The sequence below is a fragment of the Aethalodelphis obliquidens genome, unplaced genomic scaffold, assembly GCF_003676395.1.
Source record: "Aethalodelphis obliquidens isolate GAN/ISIS:26980383/991018 unplaced genomic scaffold, ASM367639v1 scaffold20, whole genome shotgun sequence".
Taxonomy (NCBI): Eukaryota; Metazoa; Chordata; class Mammalia; order Artiodactyla; family Delphinidae; genus Aethalodelphis; species Aethalodelphis obliquidens.
The window spans coordinates 13,811,538-13,839,391 of NW_020837964.1; the positions used below are offsets into that span (position 1 = coordinate 13,811,538).

Sequence of the window (27,854 nt, forward strand, 5' to 3'; positions counted from 1 at the left end):
GTTCTCAATGCAGCTGTCCATTGGAACCACCTGTGGAACTTTAAGAACCACTTCCCAACGTCCAAAACTGTAAGAAATAAATGTTTACTGTTTTAAGCCACCCGGTCTCTGGTATTTGTTATAGCCGTCCGAACAGACTAAGACAGGCCCCAATAAAGTAACTGCAGCCCACAATTATTCATCACTTACTCTCTACCAGGTATTATATTAAGCACTTACTAAGGACTGCCTAGTTAAATCTTCACCACAGCTTGATGAGGTAGGTCCTATGATGGTCTCAGTCTTCAGATGACAAAACTCAGAGAGCAAGTAAGTGGCTGAGCTAAGTTAGCCTGGCTCCAAATCTCATGCTCTTAACAGCTTTACTGGACAGTCTACCTGGTCAACAAGAGAAGGCTTCTCCTTGGTTACTTCATGCTATGCCATGCCCAAGGCAGTGACTCAAAAAGTAGTTTTTTTTCATCCTAAAAGTAACTGGAAGCCGCAACATAAGGAACATACAATGTATTGTCTAGAAGCTTTCTTTGTTAGAAAAGGGACCCATCCTGATTGTATCTAGATAAGGAAAAGCAAGACATAGTTGACCTTGTCCCTCAAGTGACTTCCTACAGAGAGTTTTGCTGCAAGGTGAGTAGTAGAGGGATGTGCCCAGAATTTACCTCGAAGCTCTCCAGAGGGATTTCTGTGAGAAACGACCACTTCTATAAAAGTTCCAGAAGGTGTCTCCACTGCTACATGCTCTTAGAAAGGCTGCCGAACAGGTGGGCTGTGAAATCTCCCTTATAATCAGCTTCAAAGCTCTTCAGAAATATTTTCAACACAGGACAGTTTTTAAAGTCAATTTCTTTCAATGTCTGGCCTTCAGTAGACAGAGCTAGCTTTGGGGGGGGGGGTTAATTAATACAAACATGTGGATAAATCAGATCACTATACAAAGCAAGCAGACATCATCCTAACTCAGGTTCAGATATGCACTGATAACTTTCCATTGATTTCCTTAGAAGCCAGCTTAGTTCACAGTGAATATCTAAAAGCCTGATGCCCTCCACTGAATTTTGAGACATTGGGAAGATGCCTTAAAAAGAATGAATCTTATAATAAGGTAACTAGAGTTCTATAATAACATAAAAGCTGTATAAGAAGTTTTATAACACTCAAAATTGAAATGAAAAACAGCCCAATTCATTTCTCTAGGGGGTAACAAATATCTCAGGAAATTGGACTAAACTGAACTGCAAATAGAAGCAGACTACGTGATCCCTAACATGGTGATCACTTTTTTTTTTTTTTGTGGTACATGGGCCTCTCACTGTTGTGGCCTCTCCTGTTGCGGAGCACAGGCTCCGGACGCGCAGGCTCAGCGGCCGTGGCTCACGGGTGTAGGGCGCGGTCAGCTAACTGCTACGCGGCAGGAAGCTGAAATAAGCTGAGTCATCCTTCCTGTGGCCACTGCGCTTGCGCTAAGTATACTAATGAGGTTTTAAAGTAGCGACCTATCCGATGCTGGCTCACAAATCGCACCATCGGCGAAAGCCAATCACAGAGCGACACATGTTCTTAATCCCTATATAAGCAGACTGCTATAGGATTGCGGTGTCTTCCTTCCATCTTTTCTTTAACCAAGCTGTGCTCCAATAAAGTGTGATACGAGAAGAATCTTGCGTGTGGCGACTTGTCATTCTGCTGGTCGGAGGCGGCTCGCCGCACACGGGCCCAGCCGCTCAGCGGCATGTGGGATCTTCCCGGACCGGGGCACGAACCCGTGTCCCCTGCATCGGCAGGTGGACTCTCAACCACTGCGCCACCAGGGAAGCCCATGGTGATCACTTTTAAGTTAAATATGAAGAGAGTGAAAGGTCTCCCTCTTCTTGGATTTAAGTCACTTGAAGGCTCACTACAAAGACAGGAACTTGTTTCTGGAAGCTCAGACTTGAGACATGGTGTGCAGCCCTCCCATTAGTCCCAGAGGCTAATCTGATCCCCTGGTCAGATAAATTAGCTGGCCTATCACAGCAGGAGAGGAGATTCTAGATGGATGGGCTATGGGAGGCCTGGGTGATAGAGGGCCTGGGGGGCTTCCAGGGGCATCAGCATGGAGGATAAGCAGGTCTGCTGGGGGTCAACTTCACACTGTTCTCTTTCATAAGGGGCTTCAAATTTACCAATAATGTTACATTTATAATGGGGGTGATAAGACATGGATGTTCAATTCATTATTATTCTTCAGCTATGCACATGTGTTATACACACTTTTGCCTGCATGATGTAATTTCACAACAAAACAAGAGTGGATGTCAAGGAACACTGTGGAGTGAGAAAGGGCCTCAATTCGGTAATGAAATCATCACTGAACTTCCAGAGAGGCAGTTTCAGCTAAGTGAGGGGCCAAAAGCCAGCTTAAGTCAAATTAGGGAGTGAGAGGGGTGACTAGTGTATTGTTTTCTTCTGTTTCCTTGTACAGAGATGGTGATGATGCAAGAGGATTAAGAGAAGGGCTATCAAAGATGTGGAGCACTTGTACCGAGGGCAAAGGTCTAGAGAGCTTATATCCCAAAAGATATATATATATTTTTTCCTTTTTCTCTCTTTGTGACTGTGTATGTGTATGCTTCCATGTGTGATTTTGTCTCTATACCTTTGCTTTTACCATTTGTTCTAGGGTTACCATTCGTTCTAGGGTTCTGTCTGTCCTTTTTTTCTTTCTTCTTTTTTTTTTTTAAGTATAGTTCTTAGCACTTGTTATAATTGGTGGATTTATTTTTTGGTTTGGTTGCTCTTTTCTTTCTTTTTTAAATTACTTTTAAATTTTTAACAATTTTTAATTTTAATAACTTTATACCTTTCCTCCTTCCTTCCTCCCTCCCTCCCTCTCTCCCTCCCTCCCTCCCTCCCTTCCTCTCGCTCTCTCTCTCTCTCAGTCTCTCTCTCCCCACCCCCCCTCTCTCTTTCTTTCTCCCTTTTCTTCTGAGCCATGTGTCTGACAGGGTCTTGGTGCTCTGGCTGGTGTCTGGCCTGTGCCTCTGAGGTGGGAGAGCTGAGTTCAGGATATTGGTCCACAAGAGACCTCCTGGCTCCACGTAATATCAAATGACAAAAGCACGCCTAGAGATCTCCATCTCAATGCTAAGACCCAGCTCCACTGAATGACCAGCAAGCTACAGTGCCGGACACCCTATGCCAAACAACTAGAAAGACAGGAACACAAGACCACCCATTAGCAGAGAGGCTGCCTAAAATCATAATAAGGGCACAGACATCAAAAACAAACCACTGGATGTGGTCCTCCCCCCAGAAACACAAGATCCATCCTCACCCACCAGAACACAGGGACCAGTCCCTTCCACCAGGAAGCCTACAAAACCCACTGAACCACCCTTACCCACTGGTGGCAGACACCTAAAACAATGAGAACTATGAACCTGCAGCCTATGAAAAGAAGACCCCAAACACAGTAAGTTAAGCAAAATGAGAAGACAGAGAAACACACAGCAGGTGAAGGAGCAAGGTAAAAACCCACCAGACCAAACAAATAAAGAGGAAATAGCCAGTCTACCTGAAAAAGAATTTTGTAATGATAGTAATGATAGAGTAATGATATCTAATGATAGAGTAATGATATCATTACAGAGTAATGATAGTAAAGATGATCCAAAATCTTGGAAATAGAATGGAGAAAATACAAGAAACGTTTAACAAGGACCTAGAAGAATTAAAGAGCAAACAAACAATGATGAACAACACAATAAATGAAATTAAAAATTCCCTAGAAGGAATCAATAGCAGAATAACTGAGGCAGAAGAACAGATAAGGACCTGGAAGATAAAATAGTGGAAATAACTACCACAGATCAGAAAAAAGAAAAAAGAATGAAAAGAATTGAGGCCAGTCTCAGAGACCTCTGGGACAACATTAAATGCAGCAACATTCGAATTATAGGGGTCGCAGAAGAAGAAGAGGAAAAGAAAGGGAGTGAGAAAATACTTGAAGAGATTAGAGTTGAAAACTTCCCTAATATGGGAAAGTAACTAGTCAATCAAGTCCTAGAAGCACAGAGAGTCCCATACAGGATAAATCCAAGGAGGAACACACCAAGACACATGTTAATCAAACTACCAAAAATTAAATACAAAGAAAAAATGTTAAAAGCAGCAAGGGAAAAGCAACAAATAACATACAAGGGAATCCCCATAAGGTTAACGGCTGATCTTTCAGCAGAAACTCTGTGCGCCAGAAGGGAGTGGCAGGACATATTTAAAGTGATGGAAGGGAAAAACCTACAACCAAGATCACTCTACCCAGCAAGGATCTCATTCAGATTCAACGGAGAACTTAAAACCTTTACAGATAAGCAAAAGCCAAGAGAATTCAGCACCACCAAACCAGCTTTACAATAAATGCTGAAGGAACTTCTCTAGGCAGGAAACACAAGAGAAGGAAAACACCTATAACAACAAACCCAAAACAATTAAGAAAATGGTAATAGGAACACACATATTGATAACTACTGTAAATGTAAATGGATTAAATGCTCTAACCTAAAGACGTAGACTGGCTGAACAGATACAAAAACAAGACCCATATATATGCTGTCTACAAGAGACCCACATCAGACCTAGGGACACATACAGACTGAAAGTGAGGGGATGGAAAGAGATATTCCATGCAAATGGAAATCAAAAGAAAGCTGGTGCAGAAATTCTCATATCAAACAAAATAGACTTTAAAATAAAGACTATTACAAGAGACAAAAAAGGACACTACAAAATGATCAACGGATCAATCCAAGAAGAAGATATAACAATTGTAAACATTTATGCACCACCCAACATAGGAGCACCTCAATACATAAGGCAAATGCTAACAGCCATAAAAGGGGAAATCGACAGTAATAGTAGGGGACTTTAACACCCCACTTTCACCAATGGACAGATCATCCAAAGTGAAAATAAATAAGGAAAATAAAGCTTTAAATGATACATTAAACAAGATGGACTTAACTGATATTTATAGGACATTCCATCCAAGAACAACAGTGTACACTTTCTTCTCAAGTGCTCATGGAACATTCTCCAGGATAGATCACATCTTGGGTCACATATCATGCCTCGGTAAATTTAAGAAAATTGAAATTGTATCAAGTATCTTTTCCAACCACAACACTATGAGACTAGATATCAGTTACAGGAAATAATCTGTGAAAAATACAAACACATGGAGGCTAAACAATACACTACTAAAATAACCAAGAGATCACTGAAGAAATCAAAGATGAAATAAAAAAAAATACCTAGAAACAAATGACAATGAAAACACGACAACCCAAAACCTATGGGATGCAGCAAAAGCAGTTCTAAGAGGGAAGTTTATAGCAATACAATCCTATCTGAAGAAACAAGAAACATCTTAAATTAACAACCTAACCTTATACCTAAAGCAATTAGAGAAAGAAAAACCCAAAGTTAGCAGAAGGAAAGAAATCATAAAGATCAGATCAGAAATAAATGAAAAAGAAATGAAGGAAACAATAGCTAAGATCAATAAAACTAAAAGCTGGTTTTTTGAGAAGATAAACAAAATTGATAAACCATTAGCTGGACTCATCAAGAAAAAAAGGGAGAAGACTCAAATCAACAGAATTAGAAATGAAAAAGCAGAAGTAATAACTGACACTGCAGAAATACAAAGGATCATGAGAGACTACTACAAGCAACTATATGCCAATAAAATGGACAACCTGGAAGAAATGGACAAATTCTTAGAAAAGCACAACCTTCTGAGACTGAACCAGGAAGAAATAGAAAATATAAGCGGACCAATCACAAACACTGAAATTGAAACTGCGATTAAAAATCTTCCACCAAACACAAACCCAGGACCACATGGCTTCACAGGAAAATTCTAAACATGAAAACATTCAGAGAAGAGCTAACACCTATCCTTCTCAAACTCTTCCAAAATATAGCAGAGGGAGGAACACTCCCAAACTCATTCTATGAGGCCACCATCACCCTGATACCAAACCAGACAAAGACGTCATATAAAAAGGAAACTACAGGCCAATAACACTGATGAATAAAGATGCAAAAATCCTCAACAAAATACTAGCAAACAGAATCCAACAGCACATGAAAAGGATCATACACCATGATCAAGTGGGCTTTATTCCAGGAATGCAAGAATTCTTCGATATACGCAAATCGATCAATGTGATACACCATATTAACAAATTGAAGAATAAAAACCACATGATCATCTCAACAGATGCAGAGAAAGCTTTCGACAAAATTCAACACCCATTTATGATGAAAACCCTCCAGAAAGTGGGCAAAGAGGGAACTTACCTCAACATAATAAAGGCCATATATGACAAACCCACAGCCAACATCATTCTCAATGGTGAAAAACTGAGACCATTTCCACTAAGATCAGGAACAAGACAAGGTTGCCCACTCTCACCACTATTATTCAACATAGTTTTGGAAGTTTTAGCGACAGCAATCAGAGAAGAAAAAGAAATAAAAGGAATACAAATCGGAAAAGAAGAAGTAAAGGTGTCACTGTTTGCAGATGACATGATACTATACATAGAGAATCCTGAAGATGCTACCAGGAAACTACTAGAGCTAATCAATGAATTTGGTAAAGTAGCAGGATACAAAATGAATGCACAGAAATCTCTTGCACTCCTATACACTAATGATGAAAAATATGAAAGAGAAATTAAGGAAACACTCCCATTTACCACTGCAACAAAAAGAATAAAAAAGCTAGGAATACACCTACCTAAGGAGGGTAAAGACCTGTACTCAGAAAACTATAAGATACTGATGAAAGAAATTAAAGATGATACAAACAGATGGAGAGATATACCATGTTCTTGGATTGGAAAAATCAACATTCTAAAAATGACTATATTACCCAAAGCAATGTACAGATTCAGTGCAATCCCTATCAAACTACCAATGGCATTTTTCACAGAACTAGAACAAAAAATTTCACAATTTGTATGGAAACACAAAAGAACCCGAATAGCCAAAGCAATCTTGAGAAAGAAAAACGGAGCTGGAGGATTCAGGCTCCCAGACTTCAGACTATACTACAAAGCTATAGTAATCAAGACAGTATGGTACCGGCACAAAAACAGGAATATAGATCAATGGAACAGGACAGAAAGCCCAAAGACAAACGCATGCACATACAGTCACCTTATTTTTTTAATTTTTAAAATTTTTTTTTCTGCGGTACGTGGGCCTCTCACTGTTGCGGCCTCTCCCGTTGTGCAGCACAGGCTCCGGACGCGCAGGCCCAGCGGCCATGGCTCACGGGCCCAGCTGCTCCGCGGCATGTGGGATCTTCCCAGACCAGGGCACGAACCCATGTCCCCTGCATCGGCAGGCGGACTCCCAACCACTGCGCCACCAGGGAAGCCCCAGTCACATTATTTTTGATAAAGGAGGCAAGAATATGCAATGGAGAAGACAGCCTCTTCAATAAGTGGTGCTGGGAAAACTGGACAGTTACATGTGAAAGAATGAAATTAGAACACTCCCTAACACCATACACAAAAATAAACTCAAAATGGATCAGAGACCTAAATGTAAGGCCAGACACTATCAAACTCTTAGAGGAAAACATAGGCAGAACACTCCATGACATAAATCACAGCATGATCCTTTTGGACCCACCTCCTAGAGAGATGGAAATAAAAACAAACATAAACAAATGGGATCTAATGAAATGTAAAAGCTTTTGCACAGCAAAGGAAAACATAAACAAGATGAAAAGATAAGCCTCAGAATGGGAGAAAATATTTGCAAATGAAGCAACTGGCAAAGGATTAATCTCCAAAATTTACAAGCAGTTCATGAAGCTCAATATCAAAAAAACAAACAACCCAATCCAAAAATGGGCAGAAGACCTAAATAGACATTTCTCCAGAGAAGATATATAGATTGCCAACAAACACACGAAAGGATGCTCAACATCACTAATCATCAGAGAAATGCAAAGCAAAACTACAATGAGGTATCACCTCCCACCAGTCAGAAAGGCCATCATCAAAAAATCTACAAACAATAAATCCTGGAGTGGAGAAAAGGGAACCCTCTTGCACTGCTGGTGGGAATGTAAATTGATACAGCCATTATGGAGAACAGTATGGAGGTTCCTTAAAAAAACTAAAAATAGAACTACCATACGATCCAGCAATCGCCCTACTGGGCATATACCCTGAGAAAATCATAATTCAAAAAGAGTCATGTACCACAATGTTCATTGTAGCTCTATTTACAATAGCCAGGACATGGAAGCAATCTAAGTGTCCATCGACAGATGAATGGATAAAGAAGATGTGGCACATATATACAGTGGAATATTATTCAGCCATAAAAAGAAACAAAATTGAGTTATTTCTAGTGAGGTGGATGGACTTAGGGTCTGTCATACAGAGTGAAGTAAGTCAGAAAGAGAGAAACAAATACTGTATGCTAAAACATATATATGGAATCAAAAAAAAGAAAAGGTTCTGAAGAACCTAGGGGGAGGACAGGAATAAAGATGCAGATGTAGAGAATGCACTTGAGGACACAAGAAGGGGGAAGGGTGAGCTGGGAAAAAGTGAGAGAGTGGCATGGACATATATACACTACCAAATGTAAAATAGATAGCTAGTGGGAAGCAGCCACATAGCACAAGGGTATCAGCTCGATGCTTTGTGAGCACCTAAAAGGGTGGGATAGGGAGGGTGGGAGCGAGAGGCAGGAGCGAGGAGATATGGGGATATATGTATATGTATAATTGATTCACTTTGTTATAAAGCAGAAACTAACAGACCATTGTAAAGCAATTATACTCCAATAAAGCTATTAAAAAAGAAATGGGCAGAATACCTGAATAGACGTTTTTCCAAAGAAGACATGCAGATGGCCAACAGGCACATGAAAAGATGCTCAACATCACTAATCATTAGGGAAATTCAAATCAAAACCACAATGAGATATCACCTCACACCTGTCAGAATGGTTATCATTAAAAAAGAACACAAATAACAAATGTTGCAAAGGATGTGAAGAAAAGGGAACCTTCAAATACTGTTGGTGGGAACAAAAATTGGTGCAGCCACTGCAAAAAACAGTATGGAGGTTTCTCAAGAAATTAAAAATAGAACTATCCTATGACCCAGCAATTCCATTCTTGGGTATATATAGGAAAAAACCCCCATTAATTTGAAAAGATACATGCACCCCAATGTTCATAGCAGCATTATCTATAACTGCCAAGATATGGAAGCAACCTAAGTGTCCATCAACAGATTAGTGGATAAAGAAGATGTGGTATATATGTACAATGGAATATTACTCAGCAATAGAAAAAGAAGGAAATTTTGCTATTTTCAACAACATGGATGGACTTGGAGAACATTATGCTACATGAAATAAGTCACACAGAGAAAGACAAATGCTGTATGACATCACATATGTGGAATGTAAAGAATACAACCAACTAGTGAATATAACAAAAAAGAAACAGACCCACAGATGTACAGAACAAATTAGTGGTTACCAGTGGGGAGAGGGAAGAGGGGAGGGGCAATATTGGGGTAGGGGATTAAGAGGTAGAAACTATTATGTTATAAAATAAGAATAAAAAATAACAAAAATAAAAAACAGTTATAAAATAAGCTAAAAGGATATATTGTACAACATGGAAAATATAGCTAATATTTTATAATAACTATAAATGGAGTATAACCTTTAAAATTGTGAATCACTATATTATACACCTGTAACTTACACAATAATGTACATCACCTATACTCCAATAAAAAATAAGTAATATAAAAAAAGAATTTGTGTAAGTTTGGAATAATTATTTGTTCCTTGAAAACTTGGAAAAACTTGCCTTTGTCTATCAGAACTAGTGTTTTATTATAGAAGGACTTGAAGCTATTTATTCAATTTCTTCAGTGATTAAAAGACCATTTGGATTTTTTTTAAACATCTTTATTGGAGTATAATTGCTTTACAATGGTGTGTTACTTTCTGCTTTATAACAAAGTGAATCAGCTATACATATACATATATCCCCATATCTCTTCCCTCTTACATCTCCCTCCCTCCCACCCTCCCTATCCCACCCCTCTAGGTGGTCACAAAGCACCAAGCTGATCTCCCTGTGCTATGCAGTCGCTTCCCACTAGCTATCGGTTTTACATTTGGTAGTGTATATATGTCCATGCCACTTGGGATAAAGATGCAGACTTACTAGAGAATGGACTTGAGGACACGGGGAGGGGGAAGGGTAAGCTGGGATTTCTTTTTTTTTTTTAAGTTAGTTTTGATAAGTTGTATTTTTCTAAGATTTTATTCGTTTTATCCAATTTTTCAAATTTTTGCCATAAAGTTACTCATGAAAATTTCATCTTTTTAATATCTGCTGCAACTGTAGTTATATAACTGTATTCCTAGTAATGGTTGTGTCTTTTTTTTTTTCTTTATCAGTCTTGCCTGAATTTGTTGATTTTATTAATAGTCTCTTCAAATAGTCAACTCCTGGCTTTGTTGATTCTTTGTATTTTATTTAATTTTCTCTTTCATTAATTTCTGGTCATACATTCAATATTTCCTTCTGTCTATTTTCTTTGGCTATATTTGTTTATTTACTTACCCAACTTTTATAGCTGTGAAGGTTCAACTCAATTTTCAGCCTCCTTTCTTCTGTAACATAAGCATCTAAAGTAGGGCTTGTCAATGGTAGCGCTATCAATATTTCGAATGGATAATTCTTTGTTGTTGGGGGCTGTCCTGTGTATTGAAAAATACTTAGTAGCATCCCTGGCCTCTACCCACTAGAAGCCAGTAGCTCCCCCTGGTTATGATGATGCTGATGCTGATAATAATAATAATAATAATAATAATGTCTCCAGACATTGCCAAATGTCCCCTGGGGGGCAAAACTGCCTTCAGTTGGGAACCACTGACTTAAGACTACCGATTTTCATTTAAGTCCACTTTAGCTTCTGCTGAGAAAACTGGACAGCTACATGTAAAAGACTGAAATTAGAACATTCTCTAACACCATACTCAAAAATAAACTCAAAATGGATCAAAGACCTAAATGTAAGGCCAGACACTATAAAACTCTTAGAAGAAAACATAGGCAGGACACACTCTCTGACATAAATCACAGCAATATCTTTTTGCACACACCTCCTAGAGTAATGAAAATAAAAACAAAAGTAAACAAATGGGAGCTTGTTAAACTTAAAAGCTTCTGCACAACAAAGGAAACCATAAACAAAACGAAAAGACAACCCACAGAATGGGAGAAAATATTTGACAACAAAGTGACCAACAAGGGATTAATCTCCAAAATATACAAACAGCTCATGCTGTTTGTATGTCAAAAAAACAAACAATCCAACCAAAACATGGGCAGGAGATCTAAATAGACATTTCTCCAAAGAAGACATACAGATGGCCAAAAAAAGCACATGAAAAGATGCTCAACATCACTAACTATTAGAGAAATGCAAATCAAAACTACAGTGAGGTTATCATCTCACACCAGTCAGAAAGGTCATTATCAAAAAGTCTACAAACAATAAATGCTGGAGACGGTGTGGAGGAAAGGGAACCCTCCTACACTGTTGGTGGGAATGTAAATTGGTACAACCACTATGGAGAACAGTATGGAGGTTCCTTAAAAAACTAAAAATAGAACTACTGAACTTCCCTGGTGTACAGTGGTTGAGAATCCGCCTGCCAATGCAGGGGACACGGGTTCAAGCCCTGGTCCAGGAAGATCCCACATGCCACGAAGCAACTAAGCCCCGTGCACCACAACTACTGAGCCTCTGCTCTAGAGCCCGTGAGCCACAAATGCTGAGCCCACATGCCACAACTACTGAAGCCTGCACACCTAAAGCCTGCGCTCCACAACAAGAGAAGCCACTGCAATGAGAAGCCCACACACTGCAACAAAGAGTAGCCGACGCTCGCCGCAACTAGAGAAAGCCTGTGTGCAGCAACGAAGACCCAGCACAGCCAAAAATAAATAAATTTATTTTAAAAAAAAAGTATATGCCAATAGATGATTATAAAATTACCAAATAAATTCATAAATAAAAATAAATAAATAAAAATAGAACTACTATATGATACAGCAGTCCCACTCCTAGGCATATATCTGGAGAAAACCATATTTTGAAAAGATACATGCACCCCAATGTTCATTGCAGCACTACTTACAACAGCCAAGACATGGAAGCAACCTAAATATCCATCAACAGAGGAATGGATAAAGAAGATGTGGTACATATATACAATGGAATATTACTCAGCCATAAAAAAGAACAAAGTAATGCCATTTGCAACAACATGGATGGACCCAGAGATTATCATACTAAGTGAAGTCAGACAGAGAAAGACACATCATATGATATCACTCATATGTGGAATCTAATTTTAAAAAATGATACAAATGAACTCATTTACAAAACAGAAATAGACTTACAGATATTGAAACCAAACTTACGGCTACCAAAGGGGAAGCATGGGGTGGGGGGGGGAGGGATAAACCAGGAGCTTGGGATTAACATACACAAACTAGTATACATAAGATAGATAACCAACAAGGACCTGCTGTATAGCACAGGAAACTCTACTCAATATTTTGTGATAGCCTATATGAGAAAAGAATCTGAAAAAGAATGAAAATATGTATATGTATAACTGAATCACTTTGCTGTATACCTGAAATTAACACAACATTGTAAATCAACTATAATCCAATAAAAATTTTTAGAAGTCCACTTCAGCTTCATTACCACTGATTTTTTCGTCATTCAATCTTAAGTATTTCCTAATTTTCATTGTGATTTTTTTCACCCATAGGTTATTCAGAAGTGTATTTTAAAATGTCTATGTTCTTCTTGTTTGTTTTTAAATATATATTTATTATTGATTTCTAACATAACAGATTTGTTGAGATTTGCTTTAAGCCCTAGTATATGGTAATTTTTCATAAGTGTTCCATAGGGCTGGAAGAGTTTTTTCTTAATGGGGTGTTCTACGTATATTATATGGAGCCTGTTAATTGTGTTCCAATTGTCTGTAGGAGAGCTGTCCAACAGCACTTTCTACAGTGACTGACATGGCCTGTATCTGTGCTGTTCAATACAACAGCCACAAGCCACACGTGGTTACTGGGCACTTAAAATGTGGCTAGTGTGACTAAGGAGCTACATTTTTAATTTAAAAAGTTAAAAAAAAAATTAAATAGCTACATGAGGTTTGGTGGCTACTACATGCGGCAATGTAAGCTATATAGTCTTGCTGATTTTCTGTCTGCTCGAGAGTGTTATTAAAGATAGGGGATTCGATTTGCTTTATGTATTTTGAAGTTATGTTTTGAGATGTATGAAGTTTAGGATTATTTTATCTTTCTGGTGAACTGACCTAGTAACCTTCTTGACCTCTGGTAATGCTTTTTTGTTTTAAAGTCCATTTTTGGTTACCGGGGGGGGAAGGTGGGGGAGGGATAAACTGGGAGACTGGGATTGACATATACGCACTACTATATAGAAAACAGATAACTAATAAGGACCTACTGTATAGCACAGGGAACTCTACTCAGTACTCTGTAATAACCTATATGGGAAAAGAATCTAAAAAAAGTGTGTATATATATATATATATATATATATATATATATATATATGTATGTATATGTATAACTGATTCACTTTGCTGTACAGCAGAAAATAACACAACATTGTAAATCAACTATACTCCAATAAAAATTTTTAAAAAATGAAGTCTATTTTAACTGATGTTTCATAGTTTCCTCAGAGCTTCCTCCATTATATGCCTGTTCTATCTTTCCCCATCCTTTTATATTACTGTATCCTTATTTTTCAGGTTATCTCTTTTTAAAATAATTGTGAGTAAAATCCAGAAGCACAATCATCTTCTTAGTTTTATTTACAGTGATTTCAATTACCGATACATTTGGATTTATTTTATCATCTTATTTTGTAATTTTTGTTTATTTATTTTTGTGTTTATTTTCCATGTCACTCCTTCCCCTAATTTTTTATTTATTTTGGATAGACTATATTTTTCCCTTTCACTTTTTTTCTTCTTCTAGTAATAAAATACTTTTACTTCATTTCTTTACTTAAATTTATGTTTAAAGCTTACCTTTTCCCTCTTCTGGAACAACTCAAAGACCTAAAATCTTTCATTTCTCCCCTTCCATACTATATAGTATTTCAGTCCTATATTAATATTTTACATTATTATTTTATGTAGTTAATGGTATTTTAATTTTACCCATAATAATACCATTTTCTTAGTTCAGAAATCCTTCTTGCATCTCAGACATATGTCTGAGATAATTTTCCTTCTTCCTTAAGTATACCCAGTAGAAGTGCCTTTAATGAGCCTGCTCCCCCTTTTATAATGACCTGCTCTTCTGTTGATAATGACCTCTTGCAGTTCTGTTAGTCCTAAGGACTACTGTTTCTATTGACTCTGGTAGCCCATGTCACTCTCTCTTAATCACTTACTTTAAACCCTTCCATGGCTTTTCACTACATTTTGAAAAAAATCAAACTCCTCAGCATGGCCTACAGCACTGGACCTGACCTGGCCCTGCAGAATTTTCCAGTCATATTGCTACCATTTCCCTGACTCATGGGCTTCTGATACCATGACCTTTTTACTCTTCAAATGTTTATTCACGTATTTACTGATTTAATTTTTTTAAATTAAAGACTGTTATGCGCTGAATCGGTCCCCTTTGAAATACTATGTTGAAGTTCTAACCCCCAGTGCTTCTGCACTACTGCTCAGTGAATATTCTTAAGGTCAACTTCCCCTCCACCCTCAGCCATACATGACTCAGAAAAGCAGGTCACATAACACCTTGAGTTGGTAAGGGAGGCCACAGAGGTTTTGGTTAAGACTCTCATCCCTTGTCCCTTCAGGCCTCTGCTACCTTTCTTCATCTCATCTAGACTAATCCTTTAGGTGTGCTGTCTACTTCCTGCCAGCATCAGCTTATGGTGATTTGTTACAGCAGCAATAGGAAACTAATACAGGCGAGGGGGCTAGCCCCTGTTTGCACTGAGTTCATTCTTTGGGCTGTTAAACTGTCATTCTGGCTCAAGTACAAGCAGGGGGAGAGTTAGGGAAGAAAGGGGGTGGGAGGGGCATAAGAACTTGATTTGGCACTTTGCCTGAGGACAGCTGTGGCCACTTCTGTTCCCTCTTTTGACCCTTTTTGCTCCCTCATCAGAACTGCTCTCCCTCTAGACCCCAGGCTCCACGCTCGCTTTTGTCTCTTATCCAAACTTCTCTGGGAGGTGGAAAAAAAAAATACAACTGCAGAAGCTTGAAGGATTCTGAGAGGTGCAGGGCCTGTGGGGAAGACAGAGGGATATTTATTGAAGGGACAGAAGCTCAAGCTAGCAAGAGACACCTGCGGCCCTCAGACCCCGTGAGGCCTCTCTGTGTCCTGAAATGGCTTCTGACTGATTCCAGAAGATGTTTCCAAGCCACCTCCGGGATTCTGCTTCTCAAATAGGTCCTGTATTAGCATTACAGGGGTGCCAATCCACTCAATTTCCTCAATAAAGGAATGGCCGTAACACCTGACACTTACTGAGCACTTATTATGTGACACACAGATCCAAGAGCTCTGCAGTAGGGGCTGAGACAATCCTCACCACATCTGTTATGTGGGAGATGCCGTTATAATCACCCTCATTGCAGACAAGGAAGCCGAGGCTCAGGGACCCTCAGCCATCCATCAAGGTCACATGGGGCAGGTGGCTGAGTAGAAGGCTGCCTTAGAGGCCAGGCTCTTAGCACACTGAGCAGCCCTGGAAGGCTGGGGTGCAAGGATGCCCAGTGCCTGACCCATGGGATTCAATAAAATTATTATTTTTTTTGAAAGAAAAATAAAGAACCATGTTTTATTTTCCCCCTAAACATTTTTGTTTCCTTGATTGGGCCCTTGGGCAAAGCAGGGGCCGGTCCTTGATCATGGGTCTGGGCTTACCTGGCTGCAGGGAGGAGTGGTGGGGAAGACAGAGGGCACTCTGGGCCTGGCCCTCCTGACCACACATGGACTGTGGCCTTTGAGGGCCTGGCTTCAGCCTTGATGAATGTGGCCTGGTACAGGAAAGGAATTTTCTAACCTTCAGAAGGAAAAGGGGCTGAGTCCATCATGTTGGTGTCTAAGGACCCTATGGTTCCAACACTTTAGGATCCTGGGGAGTGCTTCACTTAGCAGCACTTGGTGGGAAGGAATGGAGAAGAAGGGACCCTTTGAGACCTGAAAACAGCCACCAAGTTCAGATTTTTCTTTCATGTGTTATCTCAAAGACACATGCACTTTATAAATATTTAGTGCTCACAGCAAGTCTTTTCGGTTTCTGCATTATCCCCATTTTACAGGTAAGTAAGCCAGGGCACGGGGTCATGTGTTTAGGACAGAGCTGGGATTCTAACCAGCCATGTCTGATTCCACAGCCCAGGACCTCAACTATCACTGATACCATGTCTTTAAGAAGTTCCACTTTCAAAGCAAGAGAAGTTGAGGGGTGATGAAGAGACAGACAGAAGCATCCAGGCGATAAGGACCCTCCACCCCACTTCCAGCCCTTCCACCCTCCTCTTCCAATCACAATATTGGACAACTGATGCTCATCACAAAAAAATCAGTGTGAGAAAAACACACGTTCCTTTGCTGTCAGGCTGGGCTCCCTTAGGCTCTTGAATTTGGTTTATTTATAATCTGATTTGGAAGCAAAAAGGCAAAGCTGTCCTTGGGGACCATGCGGCCCACATGCTCCAAGTTCTAACATTGCCTCAGCTTGCAGCTCTGAGTCTGGGCATAGACGCCAGCTGAGCCAGCATCTGCTTGGTTCTCTCTGGTCTCTTAAAAGCAAAGCCTGGTTTCAGTGTCGGCTTCCCTGTGCTCCCCTTTCACAGAGATGCCACAAAGCATCGTGCTCTTATCCGGCTAAGCAGTTAGGCCGAAGAAAGGGCACATTTCTGCAGTGCTGTTGTGCCGGCAGCCATGCCCAGCCCTGATATGTCCTCCCAGCTTCCTCATTACTTGCGTACTGTGAGCGCGTGGACTGTTATCTATCAAACTCAGTCTAGAACTCTGTCATGCACGTGGACTTGCATGGATGAGTGGGTTTCTAAGGCAATGACTGGCTTAGGGAGTGCTTACCTAACACCCTTGCCCACTTTACTTCTCTCTTTGTTCTTATGTGTGACATGAGGGCCAACTTGGAACCAAAAATATGCTCAAACAAGAGAGATGCTTTGAATGTCTGAGTCAGAATTCCCTACAAAATCACACACACACACACACACACACACACACACACACACACACACACACACGCACACTCATTCCCAAATGCACAGACATGCATGTACACATGCACGTGCACACACACGCTCCCACATGTGCACGCACACACACACGTGTGATGTATACGTGTTGTGACAGGCAGGAATGTTGAGAGTCTAGGCCTCCTCATATCCTGCCTAATAAAAGAAGAAGAAAACTTCTTTTATGCTTTTGTTTCTTTTACTGGTTGTGAGTCTCAGAAGAATTCTGATTGGAAAAGAAAGGTTTGTGTTGGTATATCTGATAAAAGTGACCTTTAGCCAATGAGTGGTTCATGTTTTTCTGACGGGCTGCACAGACAGAGCATGTCTAGACAGCAAGTGGCATTGTTTTTTCTCTTCAAGGTGATATTTATGCCTTGAACCTTTCCATTTGGCAGGTGCCAGGAAGCCAACAGAAAAGAATGTTAAACCAGTTATGAAATGACTCTCCTCTCACTACAAACACCAGGGGCAGGGAGAGCAGTTGATTAACTAGAAAATACCTTTTGAGGACTGTGCTATGGACTGTGCTGGGCTCTGGGATCCAGAGGCAACAGAACAGATGTGCTCCCTAGTCTCATGGGGATTAAGCACCAGCTAGGAAGTTGACCATTAGCCATAGCTGCAAATGTGATGAGTCATCAAGGAGATAGGCTACTGGTGCCTACAACAGGGGACCTTGGGTAGGGCAGGGTCTCGGAGAAGGCTTCCTGGGGAAGGAGGTTTAAGCTGAAGACTTAGTGAGGCAGCAGGGCTAACTAGGTGAGGAGAGGCGAGAGCGTCCAGTAGAGAGAGGGCAGTTAGACAGCAAACCACCACTGGGCAGGGAAAGAGGCCGGCATGGTGGGTAAACAGAAAGAAGTCAGTGTGGTAAGGGGAGACCGAAGTGAGAAGAAGCTGGAGAGGAATTCAGGGGCAGCATAGGGGCAGCTGAGCCTTGAAGAACACAGTGAATATTTTGTACTTTATCCCAAGAAGCATGGGCGTCCTTCAAAGCTGAAAAGCAGGGCAGTGACATGCTCATCGCTTGTCTGCTGAGGGGGTGATGGACTGTGGCACAGGAGTGGAGGCAGAGAGCCCAGTCAGGGGCTGTCACAACTGTCCAGGCAGGAGCAATCGGGGCTTCAACTAGGGTAACAACCGTGGAGATGGGAATGAAAGGTTTTTAGGTGTAATAGGTAGAACTTGGTGATGGATTTGATGCATGGGGTAAGGGAGAGGAGGGAATCTGGATGCCTCCCAGGACAGTGATGTCATTTACTGGGACAAGGGCCCTGTAGGAGAGGCAGGGAGGGGGCAGGGGAGACCCTGACACTGGAGTGGGGTACGCTGGACACGAGCCACAAGCGAGACATCCAGGAGGAGACGTCAAGAAGGTGATGCACTTGGAACTCCGAGGGGTCTCGGTGGAGATACACATTCAGAAGCCTCTGCAACCGGGGCTAAGTGAAGCTGTCGGTAAATGCAACTCCAGGAAGAGCAGACGGCCTAGGAGGGAGCCCTGCGTCCTACAACTGCAGCAGAGTTCCTGCTGGCTGAGAGCTGAGAAGTAGTCAGTCGAGGGGACAAGAGGAAAAGCAGGAGAGTATGGTGCTATTCAAGCCATGAAAGGAATGTGTTTCAGGAAGGAGGGGTTGGACAACTGTGCTGAATGCTGCTAAGGGTTATCTTTCTGAAAAAACCTGACTCTGTCACTCTCCTGATTACAAATCTCACCACTGCCTCCAAGAAAGAGTCTAAGTGCCTTATCATGGAATACCAGGCCTCTCACACACTGCTGCCAACCTACCTGCCCAGACTCGCCTCCCCAGACTGCCCCCCACTGATGAAGTCTGCACTGTGGCTGCACTGACGGGTCCCCTGTGGACACTGATAGGGGCGTGCCACCTGCCTCTCCCGCATTCCTTCTCCTATATTGCAGTTTTTTGCCTGGAGATCTGCCCCACTCCCACCCCTTCAGTCCATGTGGTTCTGAGGTCATCACTGCAGCGCTTGGCGTGGGGCACACGGCCAGGCCAATGCTAATCAAGAACTTCGCCCTCCCCTGATGGTGACCGGTGAGGGGAGGGGACAGGAAAGGTGATTAAGATGGTCCCATCAGAGTGCATCTCCTGGAAGTTCTGGGACCAAGGCTCATGTTCCTTTTCAGTGGCTCAGAATCTGCACAGACATGGCCCCAGGAGTGCTGGCAGCACTTGGTGACCATGGGAGAAAAGCTGATCTGAGAACGCGGCTAACTCATGACGGAGAGCAGAGCTGAGACAGGGACCCTGGCTCCAGCAACACTGTTTGAGTCCTTGCTTTAAGCCAGGCCAGAAGCCAGAATGAACTTGAAATTTTGAGTTGTGGGAACCAGTGAATGAACTTTGCTTTTCATTTTTTTTTCTTAGAAAAAAATTAAAAAATAATTTTATTTATTTGTTTTTTGGCTACATTGGGTCGTCATTGCTGTGTGCAGGCTTTCTCTAGTTGTGGTGAGCGGGGGCTACTCTTCGTTACGGTCTGTGGGCTTCTCATTGCGGTGGCTTCTCTTGTTGTGGAGCACGGGCTCTAGGCACGCGGGCTCAGTAGTTGTTGGTCGTGGGCCCTAGAGTGCAGGCTCAGTAGTTGTGGCTCACGGTCTTAGTTGCTCTGAGGCATGTGGGATCTTCCCGGACCAGGGCTCAAACCTGTGTCCCCTGCATTGGCAGGCAGATTCTTAACCACTGCACCACCAGGGAAGTCCCTGCTTTTCATTTTTACTTAGGGTCACTTGCAACAGAATCCATGAATCTGAACTTATATACATGCTATTCCTCTTACTGAGAATGTTTCCCTGCTTCTCCATCTGGAGCATTTAACCGTGCCTCTCAGTGCAGCCTTCTCTGACTCCTGCAAGCATTCATTCCCCCGGCATCCCTCAGAGGCTGGCACTATCATGTGTCATGGTTTACACATCCGTTTCCCCAATAGCCTCAGTCCAGTGATCATGTCTTACTCACTTCTGTATCCCTGATACCTCACCCATTACCTGGTGCATAAGAGCCACTTATCAAATGGTTTCTGAGTGACTCTCTGAATGAATGAATGAATGAATGAACAAATGAAATATAAGCAGAGGCTCAGTATCAAGATATTAGAAGATAAAGAAGAAAGGAAAAATATGGTTAAATGAGTGCTTAAGCCAATGAAAAATTAAGTGTATCATCTCCAGTACTGGCCAAGAACATTTTCAAAATGTCATCATTTTAATTATGGAAATGGCCTCTCGAAAATAAAAAAAAAAATAAAGCATGTCCCTTGCTCCCAGATAGAAAAATCTCATTTAGCTGTGTTCCATCAGAATAACTTCACACAATCTGGTGTTCGAAACTCATTAGGTCAGGTTGGCTGATTTTTCCATAATTATTTTAAATGTTCACCATCTACAGAATTTCATCCCACACCTCAACAGTCATTGGCACCTAATGAGCAGGCTCCATCACTCAGGCCCAGAACCGGCTTCGGTGCTACACTGGGTCATCATCAGATGTTTACGGAAGACATCCAGAGCAAGCCATAGTTACCATGGAAACACGCACAGGAAAGAAAGGATGGCTATCATACACAAGATGAGGATAGTGTACAGGAAGCATCGACCAGCCTAGAAATAACATGAGACTCTCCCAGTTAAGAATGGCCATTCAAAATTCAGGTGTTGAAAACCGAGCTGTCCAAACATCCAATAAGGAAATATGCACAAGCCCATCCATCCTGGCCAACAACATGGCTTTTGACCCACATGAAACTGTTATTGAGGCTTGACTGAAATAGGCTGTTCCTAGTTCTTTAAGGGAGTGTTTTCCAAATTAAGTTGGCTTTAGCTTCTAATTGAACAGGAAAGACACTTCTAAACCCAAATATTGTAAAGACAGCTTTTCCCTTCCGGCGCTCACCACCTCCCACTATTTTGTACATAAGTATATATCTATATACATACGTACATATATGGGCCATAATGGAACCCACTGAAATATGCAGAAGGTAGAGCTCAGGGCAGCACACATCTCATGTATCACCCTGCTCAATTCGTACTTTGGGTTTCAAATGCTTATTAAGGAAACTCTATGAAGACTATTTTTAGTGATAAATTTCTAATGATCCAACCACTAGATTCAAAATTAGAGCAGGCTTAGGGATATCACTTTGTTAATTTGGTGGCAATTGGGGCTTTCAAAGATGTTTTATCTGCTTCTCCTGTTTGGAAACCTAGGATGGACCATGGCTCTTTGTTCCTTCTGTCAATGATTAGTTGTTGGAAGTGAAAGTATTCATGAGAGACCAGTACTCAGAATACAGGAAACAAAGTGCAAAGCCCGAAGGAGAAAAAAATGAAGAGCAGGGGAGAGCTCTGCAGGATTGCCACGCTAGTTGGTACCTTATCTGATTTTCCTCATCATCCACCAGGAAGAACCAGCGAAACTTCACAACCAGGGGGCTGCAGTTGGTGACTGTGATGTAGCGGATCACCTCAGTATCGTTCAGGATACAGCCAAAATCCAGCTCCATGGTCTCAAAGGTGAGGTTGGGGTAATTCACTTCTCCACGCAGGTGCAGGCTGTCCACTTGAGGGTGCTCCACATACTTGATTTCTAGAACTTCTTCTGCCACCCAGGTATTCAAATCGTTTTTATAGAAAGGGTTGAATTTGACTAGCAGGTCTTTTTCTTCACCCATCTCCAGTTTAATAGGCTACAAACAAGATAATGGGGAATTACCAACCTCCATACTGTGCATTTCCAACCTGATACATGAAATAGGACAACCAAAGTTATATACATATATATATATATATGCACACACATATACATACAGACACACAGATTAGTAGGAAATACGTATATATACACTTTATCCATAACTATGTAACCACACTTTACATAGTTAAACAGCTAGTATATCGCTATCGATATCTATATCTACCCATATCTATCTATCTCTATGCACTTACACACACATATATTTTTTAATAGTTGAAAATGAAAGCAAGAAAAATTTGAATAAAAATGATTTGAAAAAAGAGATGTTGATAAGCATTGTGAGGTTGTAAGGATTGAGGAGTTGTAAAAGGAAAATCTGCAATGAATAATTATTATGAAATATTCTTAACTGAAAATAAATTAGATTGTAAAACGTTCTTCCTAGATAAGTGGGAAAAGTTCTTTGCTTAAGAAAATTTTAAAAAGGCTTTCTAAAGGACCCCATGGTGGAGGGGCTCTGTAGAGGGTGACCCAGAAAGGGATGGATTAGGTAATTTAATTTCTTTTCTAACGTCTCCAATTCTAACTCTTCAGCATAGTGGTATCCACTTTCCACTGCTTTCTATTCAACTTAAAATGACACTCCAGAGCCGTACAGAGTTTGTTCGGTAGATTGTGTTTGTTCTTTTCTCTCTTTGATTCAAATCCCCATGTGTTCCTTGATGCCAAGGCCACAGAAAGTGGCCTTCCCATAGAAAGCCTGGCTCTGAGTTGGCTTTTTTAGGAATCGCTTAATCCCCACATTTAATCGGCATGAAAGCCACCTCCTGGTTTTGCAGAAAGTGCCCTGAGGCAGTAAGGAAGAATGCGCACAGTAACAAATCTGTTTACAGAGCACTTTCCTCTCCACTGAGTTTGAAGGTTCAGGTATTTAACTGTGCACTTCAGTGACACGATCAGATGGTTTCAGCTGATAAAGCGAATCACCGGATTCAAGAGTCAGAGGGTAATGACTCCTCGGTTGGCTAATCCCCTCTGAAAGGCTCGCTGGCCACTTGGCCCAGGTAGCTTGCCACAATTTAGAAGTCATTCTTGTAGACCATGGTATCTGCAGCACTAGGCATCGCAATGCTTGGTGTTTAAATATCTTGGAGACTGACTTAAACACTTCTTCCCCCAGAGGAATAACTTTGTTGTTTTGTGGAAATGATACCTGTCCACAACATTTTATATTATATACAAAAGCACAGAGAAGAAGTTAGAAATTCATTCAAAACTTTACAAGATATTATTTCTCAGAGTTCACATTTGGTAAAACATTAGTCCAAGCATGACAGATAGATAAATAAAATTTTACAAAAATGGAATTAGACTAATTTATTTTAAAAAATCATGTTTGAAATAAAAAAAAAAACTGAAGAAAATTTCTTATACAAGAGATATTAATTGTAAGATCGTGGACTCTGAAGCCAGACTGCTTGGGTTCAAATCCTCCCTCTGCCAGTTACTAGCTCTGTGAACTTGGGCAAACTTGCTTGGCCTTCCTAGCCCCCAGTTTCTCCATCTGTAAAACAGGGGCAATAATAGTACCTAACTTTTTTTAAGAGGATGAAATGAGTTAATATATTTGTGATGCGTTCAGAGCAGTGCCTAGCACATAGTGTATGGTATATAAATGCCAATTATTACTACAATCCCTTTATGATCAAGAGAATTGATCAAAAAGTGTGGAGAAGTCCAAGGTTAGTCTAAAATCCTCCCTTGGTGGGTCTCTTCTTTACTGCTTAGAAGGCATAGAATTCTTTGGACATCAATAAGGCTGGTAACTTCACTAAGGTATGTCTCCCTGTTGAATATTCTATATCATTTTGTCCTAGGACAAGGTGTGGCCTTATTTTTTTAAAAAATATTTCATTTTTATTTTTGAATAGATAGGACAATGAAAAGCATGTTACCCTTGTGCCCATCTCCCCTCCCCTCAAGCCAACTGTTCCCCTCCCCTGAGGTAACCAAGGCTACACAAGTATCTTACCTGTCCTTGTATGAATATAAAGATAATGCGTGACTATAAACCCACGTTCATATATGTGTTATTGTTTACACACAGGCACTCCTGTTCTGTACTTTTTCCACTGGAGGATAATTAATCAGTGCATATGGAGTTGCCTCATTCTTTTTAACAACTGCATTTTACTCCATCATTGAATTCTGCCATCATTTATTTAACCAATCTCCTATTGATAGATATTAGCTCCCAGTCTTTTGTTCTTATAATCAATGTTGCAATGAATATCCTTGTATATTGTGTCTATGTCTATAGGATAAATTCCTAGGAGTCGAATGACTAGGTCAAAGGGTAGGGGCATTTAAAATGTTGATGGCATCAGGAAACTTGCAAAAGCCTCTTAGATACCCTCATCCACCAGAGGGCAGACAGCAGAAGCAAGAAGAACTACAATCCTACAGCCTGTGGAAGGAAAACCACATTCACAAAAAGACAGACAAGATGAAAAGGCAGAGGGCTATGTACCAGATGAAGGAACAAGATAAAACCCCAGAAAAACAACTAAATGAAGTGGAGATGGTTAACATTCCAGAAAAAGAATTCAGAATAACGATAGGGAAGATGATCCAGGACCTCGGAAAGAAAATGGAGGCAAAGATCGAGAAGATGAAAGAAATGTTTAACAAAGACCTAGAAGAATTAAAGAAAAAAAAGAGATGAACAATACAATAACTGAAATGAAAAATACACTAGAAGGAATCAATAGCAGAATAACTGAGGCAGAAGAACGGATAAGTGACCTGGAAGACACAATGGTGGAATTCACTGCTGCAGAACAGAATAAAAAGAATGAAAAGAAATGAAGACAGCCTAAGAGACCTCTGGGACAACATTAAACGCAACAACATTCGCATTATAGGGGTCCCAGAAGGACAAGAGAGAGAGAAAGGACCAGAGAAAATATGTGAAGAGATTATAGTAGAAAACTTCCCTAACATGGGAAAGGAAATAGCCACCTAAGTCCAGGAATCGCAGCGAGTCCCATACAGGATAAACCCAAGGAGAAACACGCTGAGACACATAGTAATCAAACTGGCAAAAATTAAAGACAAAGAAAAATTATTGAAAGCAGCAAGGGAAAATGACAAATAACATACAAGGGAACTCCCGTAAGGTTAACAGCTGATTTCTCAGCAGAAACTCTACAAACCAGAAGAGAGTCGCATGATATACTTAAAGTGATGAAAGGGAAGAACCTACAACCAAGGTTACTCTTCCTGGTAAGGATCTCATTCAGAATCGATGGAGAAATGAAAAGCTTTACAGACAAGCAAAAGTTAAGAGAATTCAGCACCACCAAAACAGCTCTACAACAAATGCTAAAGGAACTTTTCTAAGTGGGAAACACAAGAGAAAAAAAGACCTACAAAAACAAACCCAAAACAATCGAGAAAATGGTCACAGGAACATACATATCGATAATTACCTTAAACGTGAATGGATTAAATGCTCCAACAAAAAGACATAGGCTCCCTGAATGGATACAAAAACAAGACCCATATATGTGCTGTCTACAAGAGACCAACTTCAGACCTAGGGACACATACAGACTGAAAGTGAGGCGATGGAAAAGGATATTGCATGCAAATGGAAATCAAAAGAAACCTGGAGTAGCAATACTCATATCAGATAAAATAGACTTTAAAATAAAGAATGTTACAAGGAAGGACAGTACATAATGATCAAGGGATCAATCCAAGAAGAAGATATAACAATTATAAATATATATGCACTCAACATAGGAGCACCTCAATACATAAGGCAACTGCTAACAGCTATAAAACAGGAAATCGACGGTAACACAATAATAGTGGGGGACTTTAACACCTCACTTACACCAATGGACAGATCACCCAATATGAAAATAAATAAGGAAACAGAAGCTTTAAATGACATAATAGACCAGATAGATTTAATTGATATTTATAGGACATTCAATCCAAAAACAGCAGATTACACTTTCTTCTCAAGTGTGCATGGAACATTCTCCAGGATAGATCACATCTTGGGTCACAAATCAAGCCTCAGTAAATTTAGGAAAACTGAAATCATATCAAGCATCTTTTCTGACAACAATGGTATGAGATTAGAAATCAATTACAGGGAAAAAAACCGTAAAAAACACAAACACATGGAAGCTAAACAATACGCTACTAAATAACCAAGAGATCCCTGAAGAAATCAAAGAGGAAATTAAAAAATATAGAGAGACAAATGACAATGAAAACATGACAATCCAAAACCTATGGGATGCAGCAAAAGCAGTTCTAAGAGGGAAGTTTATATATACAAGCTTACCTCAAGAAACAAGAAAAATCTCAAATAAACAATCTAACCTTACACCTAAAGGAACTAGAGCAAGAAGAAGAAACAAAACCCAAAGTTAGCAGAAGGAAAGAAATCATAAAAATCAGAGCAGAAATAAATGAAATAGAAATGAAGAAAACAATAGCAAAGATCAATAAAACTAAAAGCTGGTTCTTTGAGAAGATAAACAAAATTGATAAACCATTGGCCAGACTCATCAAGAAAAAGAGGGAGAGGACTCAAATCAATAAAATTAGAAATGAAAAAGAAGTTACAACACACACTGCAGAAATACAAAGCATCCTTGGAGACTACTACAAACAACTCTACACCAATAAAATGGACAATCTGGAAGAAATGGACAAATTCTTAGAAAGGTATAACCTTCCAAGACTGAACCAGGAAGAAATAGAAAATATGAACAGACCAATCACAAGAAATGAAATTGAAACTGCGATTTAAAATCTTCCAACAAACAAAAGTCCAGGACCAGATGGCTTCACAGGTGAATTCTATCAAACATTTACAGAAGAGCTAACACCCATCCTTCTCAAACTCTTCCAAAAATTGCAGAGGAAGGAACACTCCCAAACTCATTCTATGAGGCCACCATCACCCTGATACCAAAACCACACAAAGATACTACAAAAAAAGAAAATTACAGACCAATATCACTGATGAATATAGATGTAAAAATCCTCAACAAAATACTACCAAACAGAATCCAACAACACATTAGAAGGATCATACACCATGATCAAGTGGGATTTATCCCAGGGATGCGAGGATTCTTCAATATACGCAAATCAATCAACGTGATACACCATATTAACAAATTGAAGAATAAAAACCGTATGATCATCTCAATAGATGCAGAAAAAGCTTTTGACAAAATTCAACCCCCATTTATGATAAAAACTCTCCAGAAAGTGGGCATAGAGGGAACCTACCTCAACATAATAAAGGCCAAATCCGAGCAACCCACAGCAAACATCATCCTCAAACGTGAAAAACTGAGAGCATTTCCTCTAAGATGAGGAAGAAGACAAGGTTGTCCACTCTCGCCACTATTATTCAACATAGTTTTGGAAGTCCTAGCCACGGCAATCAGAGGAGAAAAAGAAATAAAAGGAATACAAATTGTAAAAGAAGAAGTAAAACTGTCACTGTCTGCAGATGACATGATACTATACATAGAGAATCCTAAAGATGCCACCAGAAAACCACCAGAGCAATCAATGAATTTGGTAAAGTTGCAGGATACAAAATTAAAGCACAGAAATCTCTTGCATTCCTATACACTAATGATGAAAAATCTGAAAGAGCAATTAAGGAAACACTCCCATTTA

The 27,854-nt window shown here is 40.3% G+C and overlaps 1 protein-coding gene across 1 annotated transcript in view; it reads right to left on the bottom strand.

Moving 5' to 3' along the window:
- Positions 1 to 27,854, bottom strand: part of HYDIN (HYDIN axonemal central pair apparatus protein) — a 433,475-nt gene that overhangs the window by 146,774 nt on the left and 258,847 nt on the right. The window contains exon 24 of the mRNA XM_027119341.1: positions 21,812 to 22,125. Coding sequence (XP_026975142.1) covers positions 21,812 to 22,125 — 314 coding nt within the window. The remainder of the gene's footprint in view (positions 1 to 21,811; positions 22,126 to 27,854) is intronic.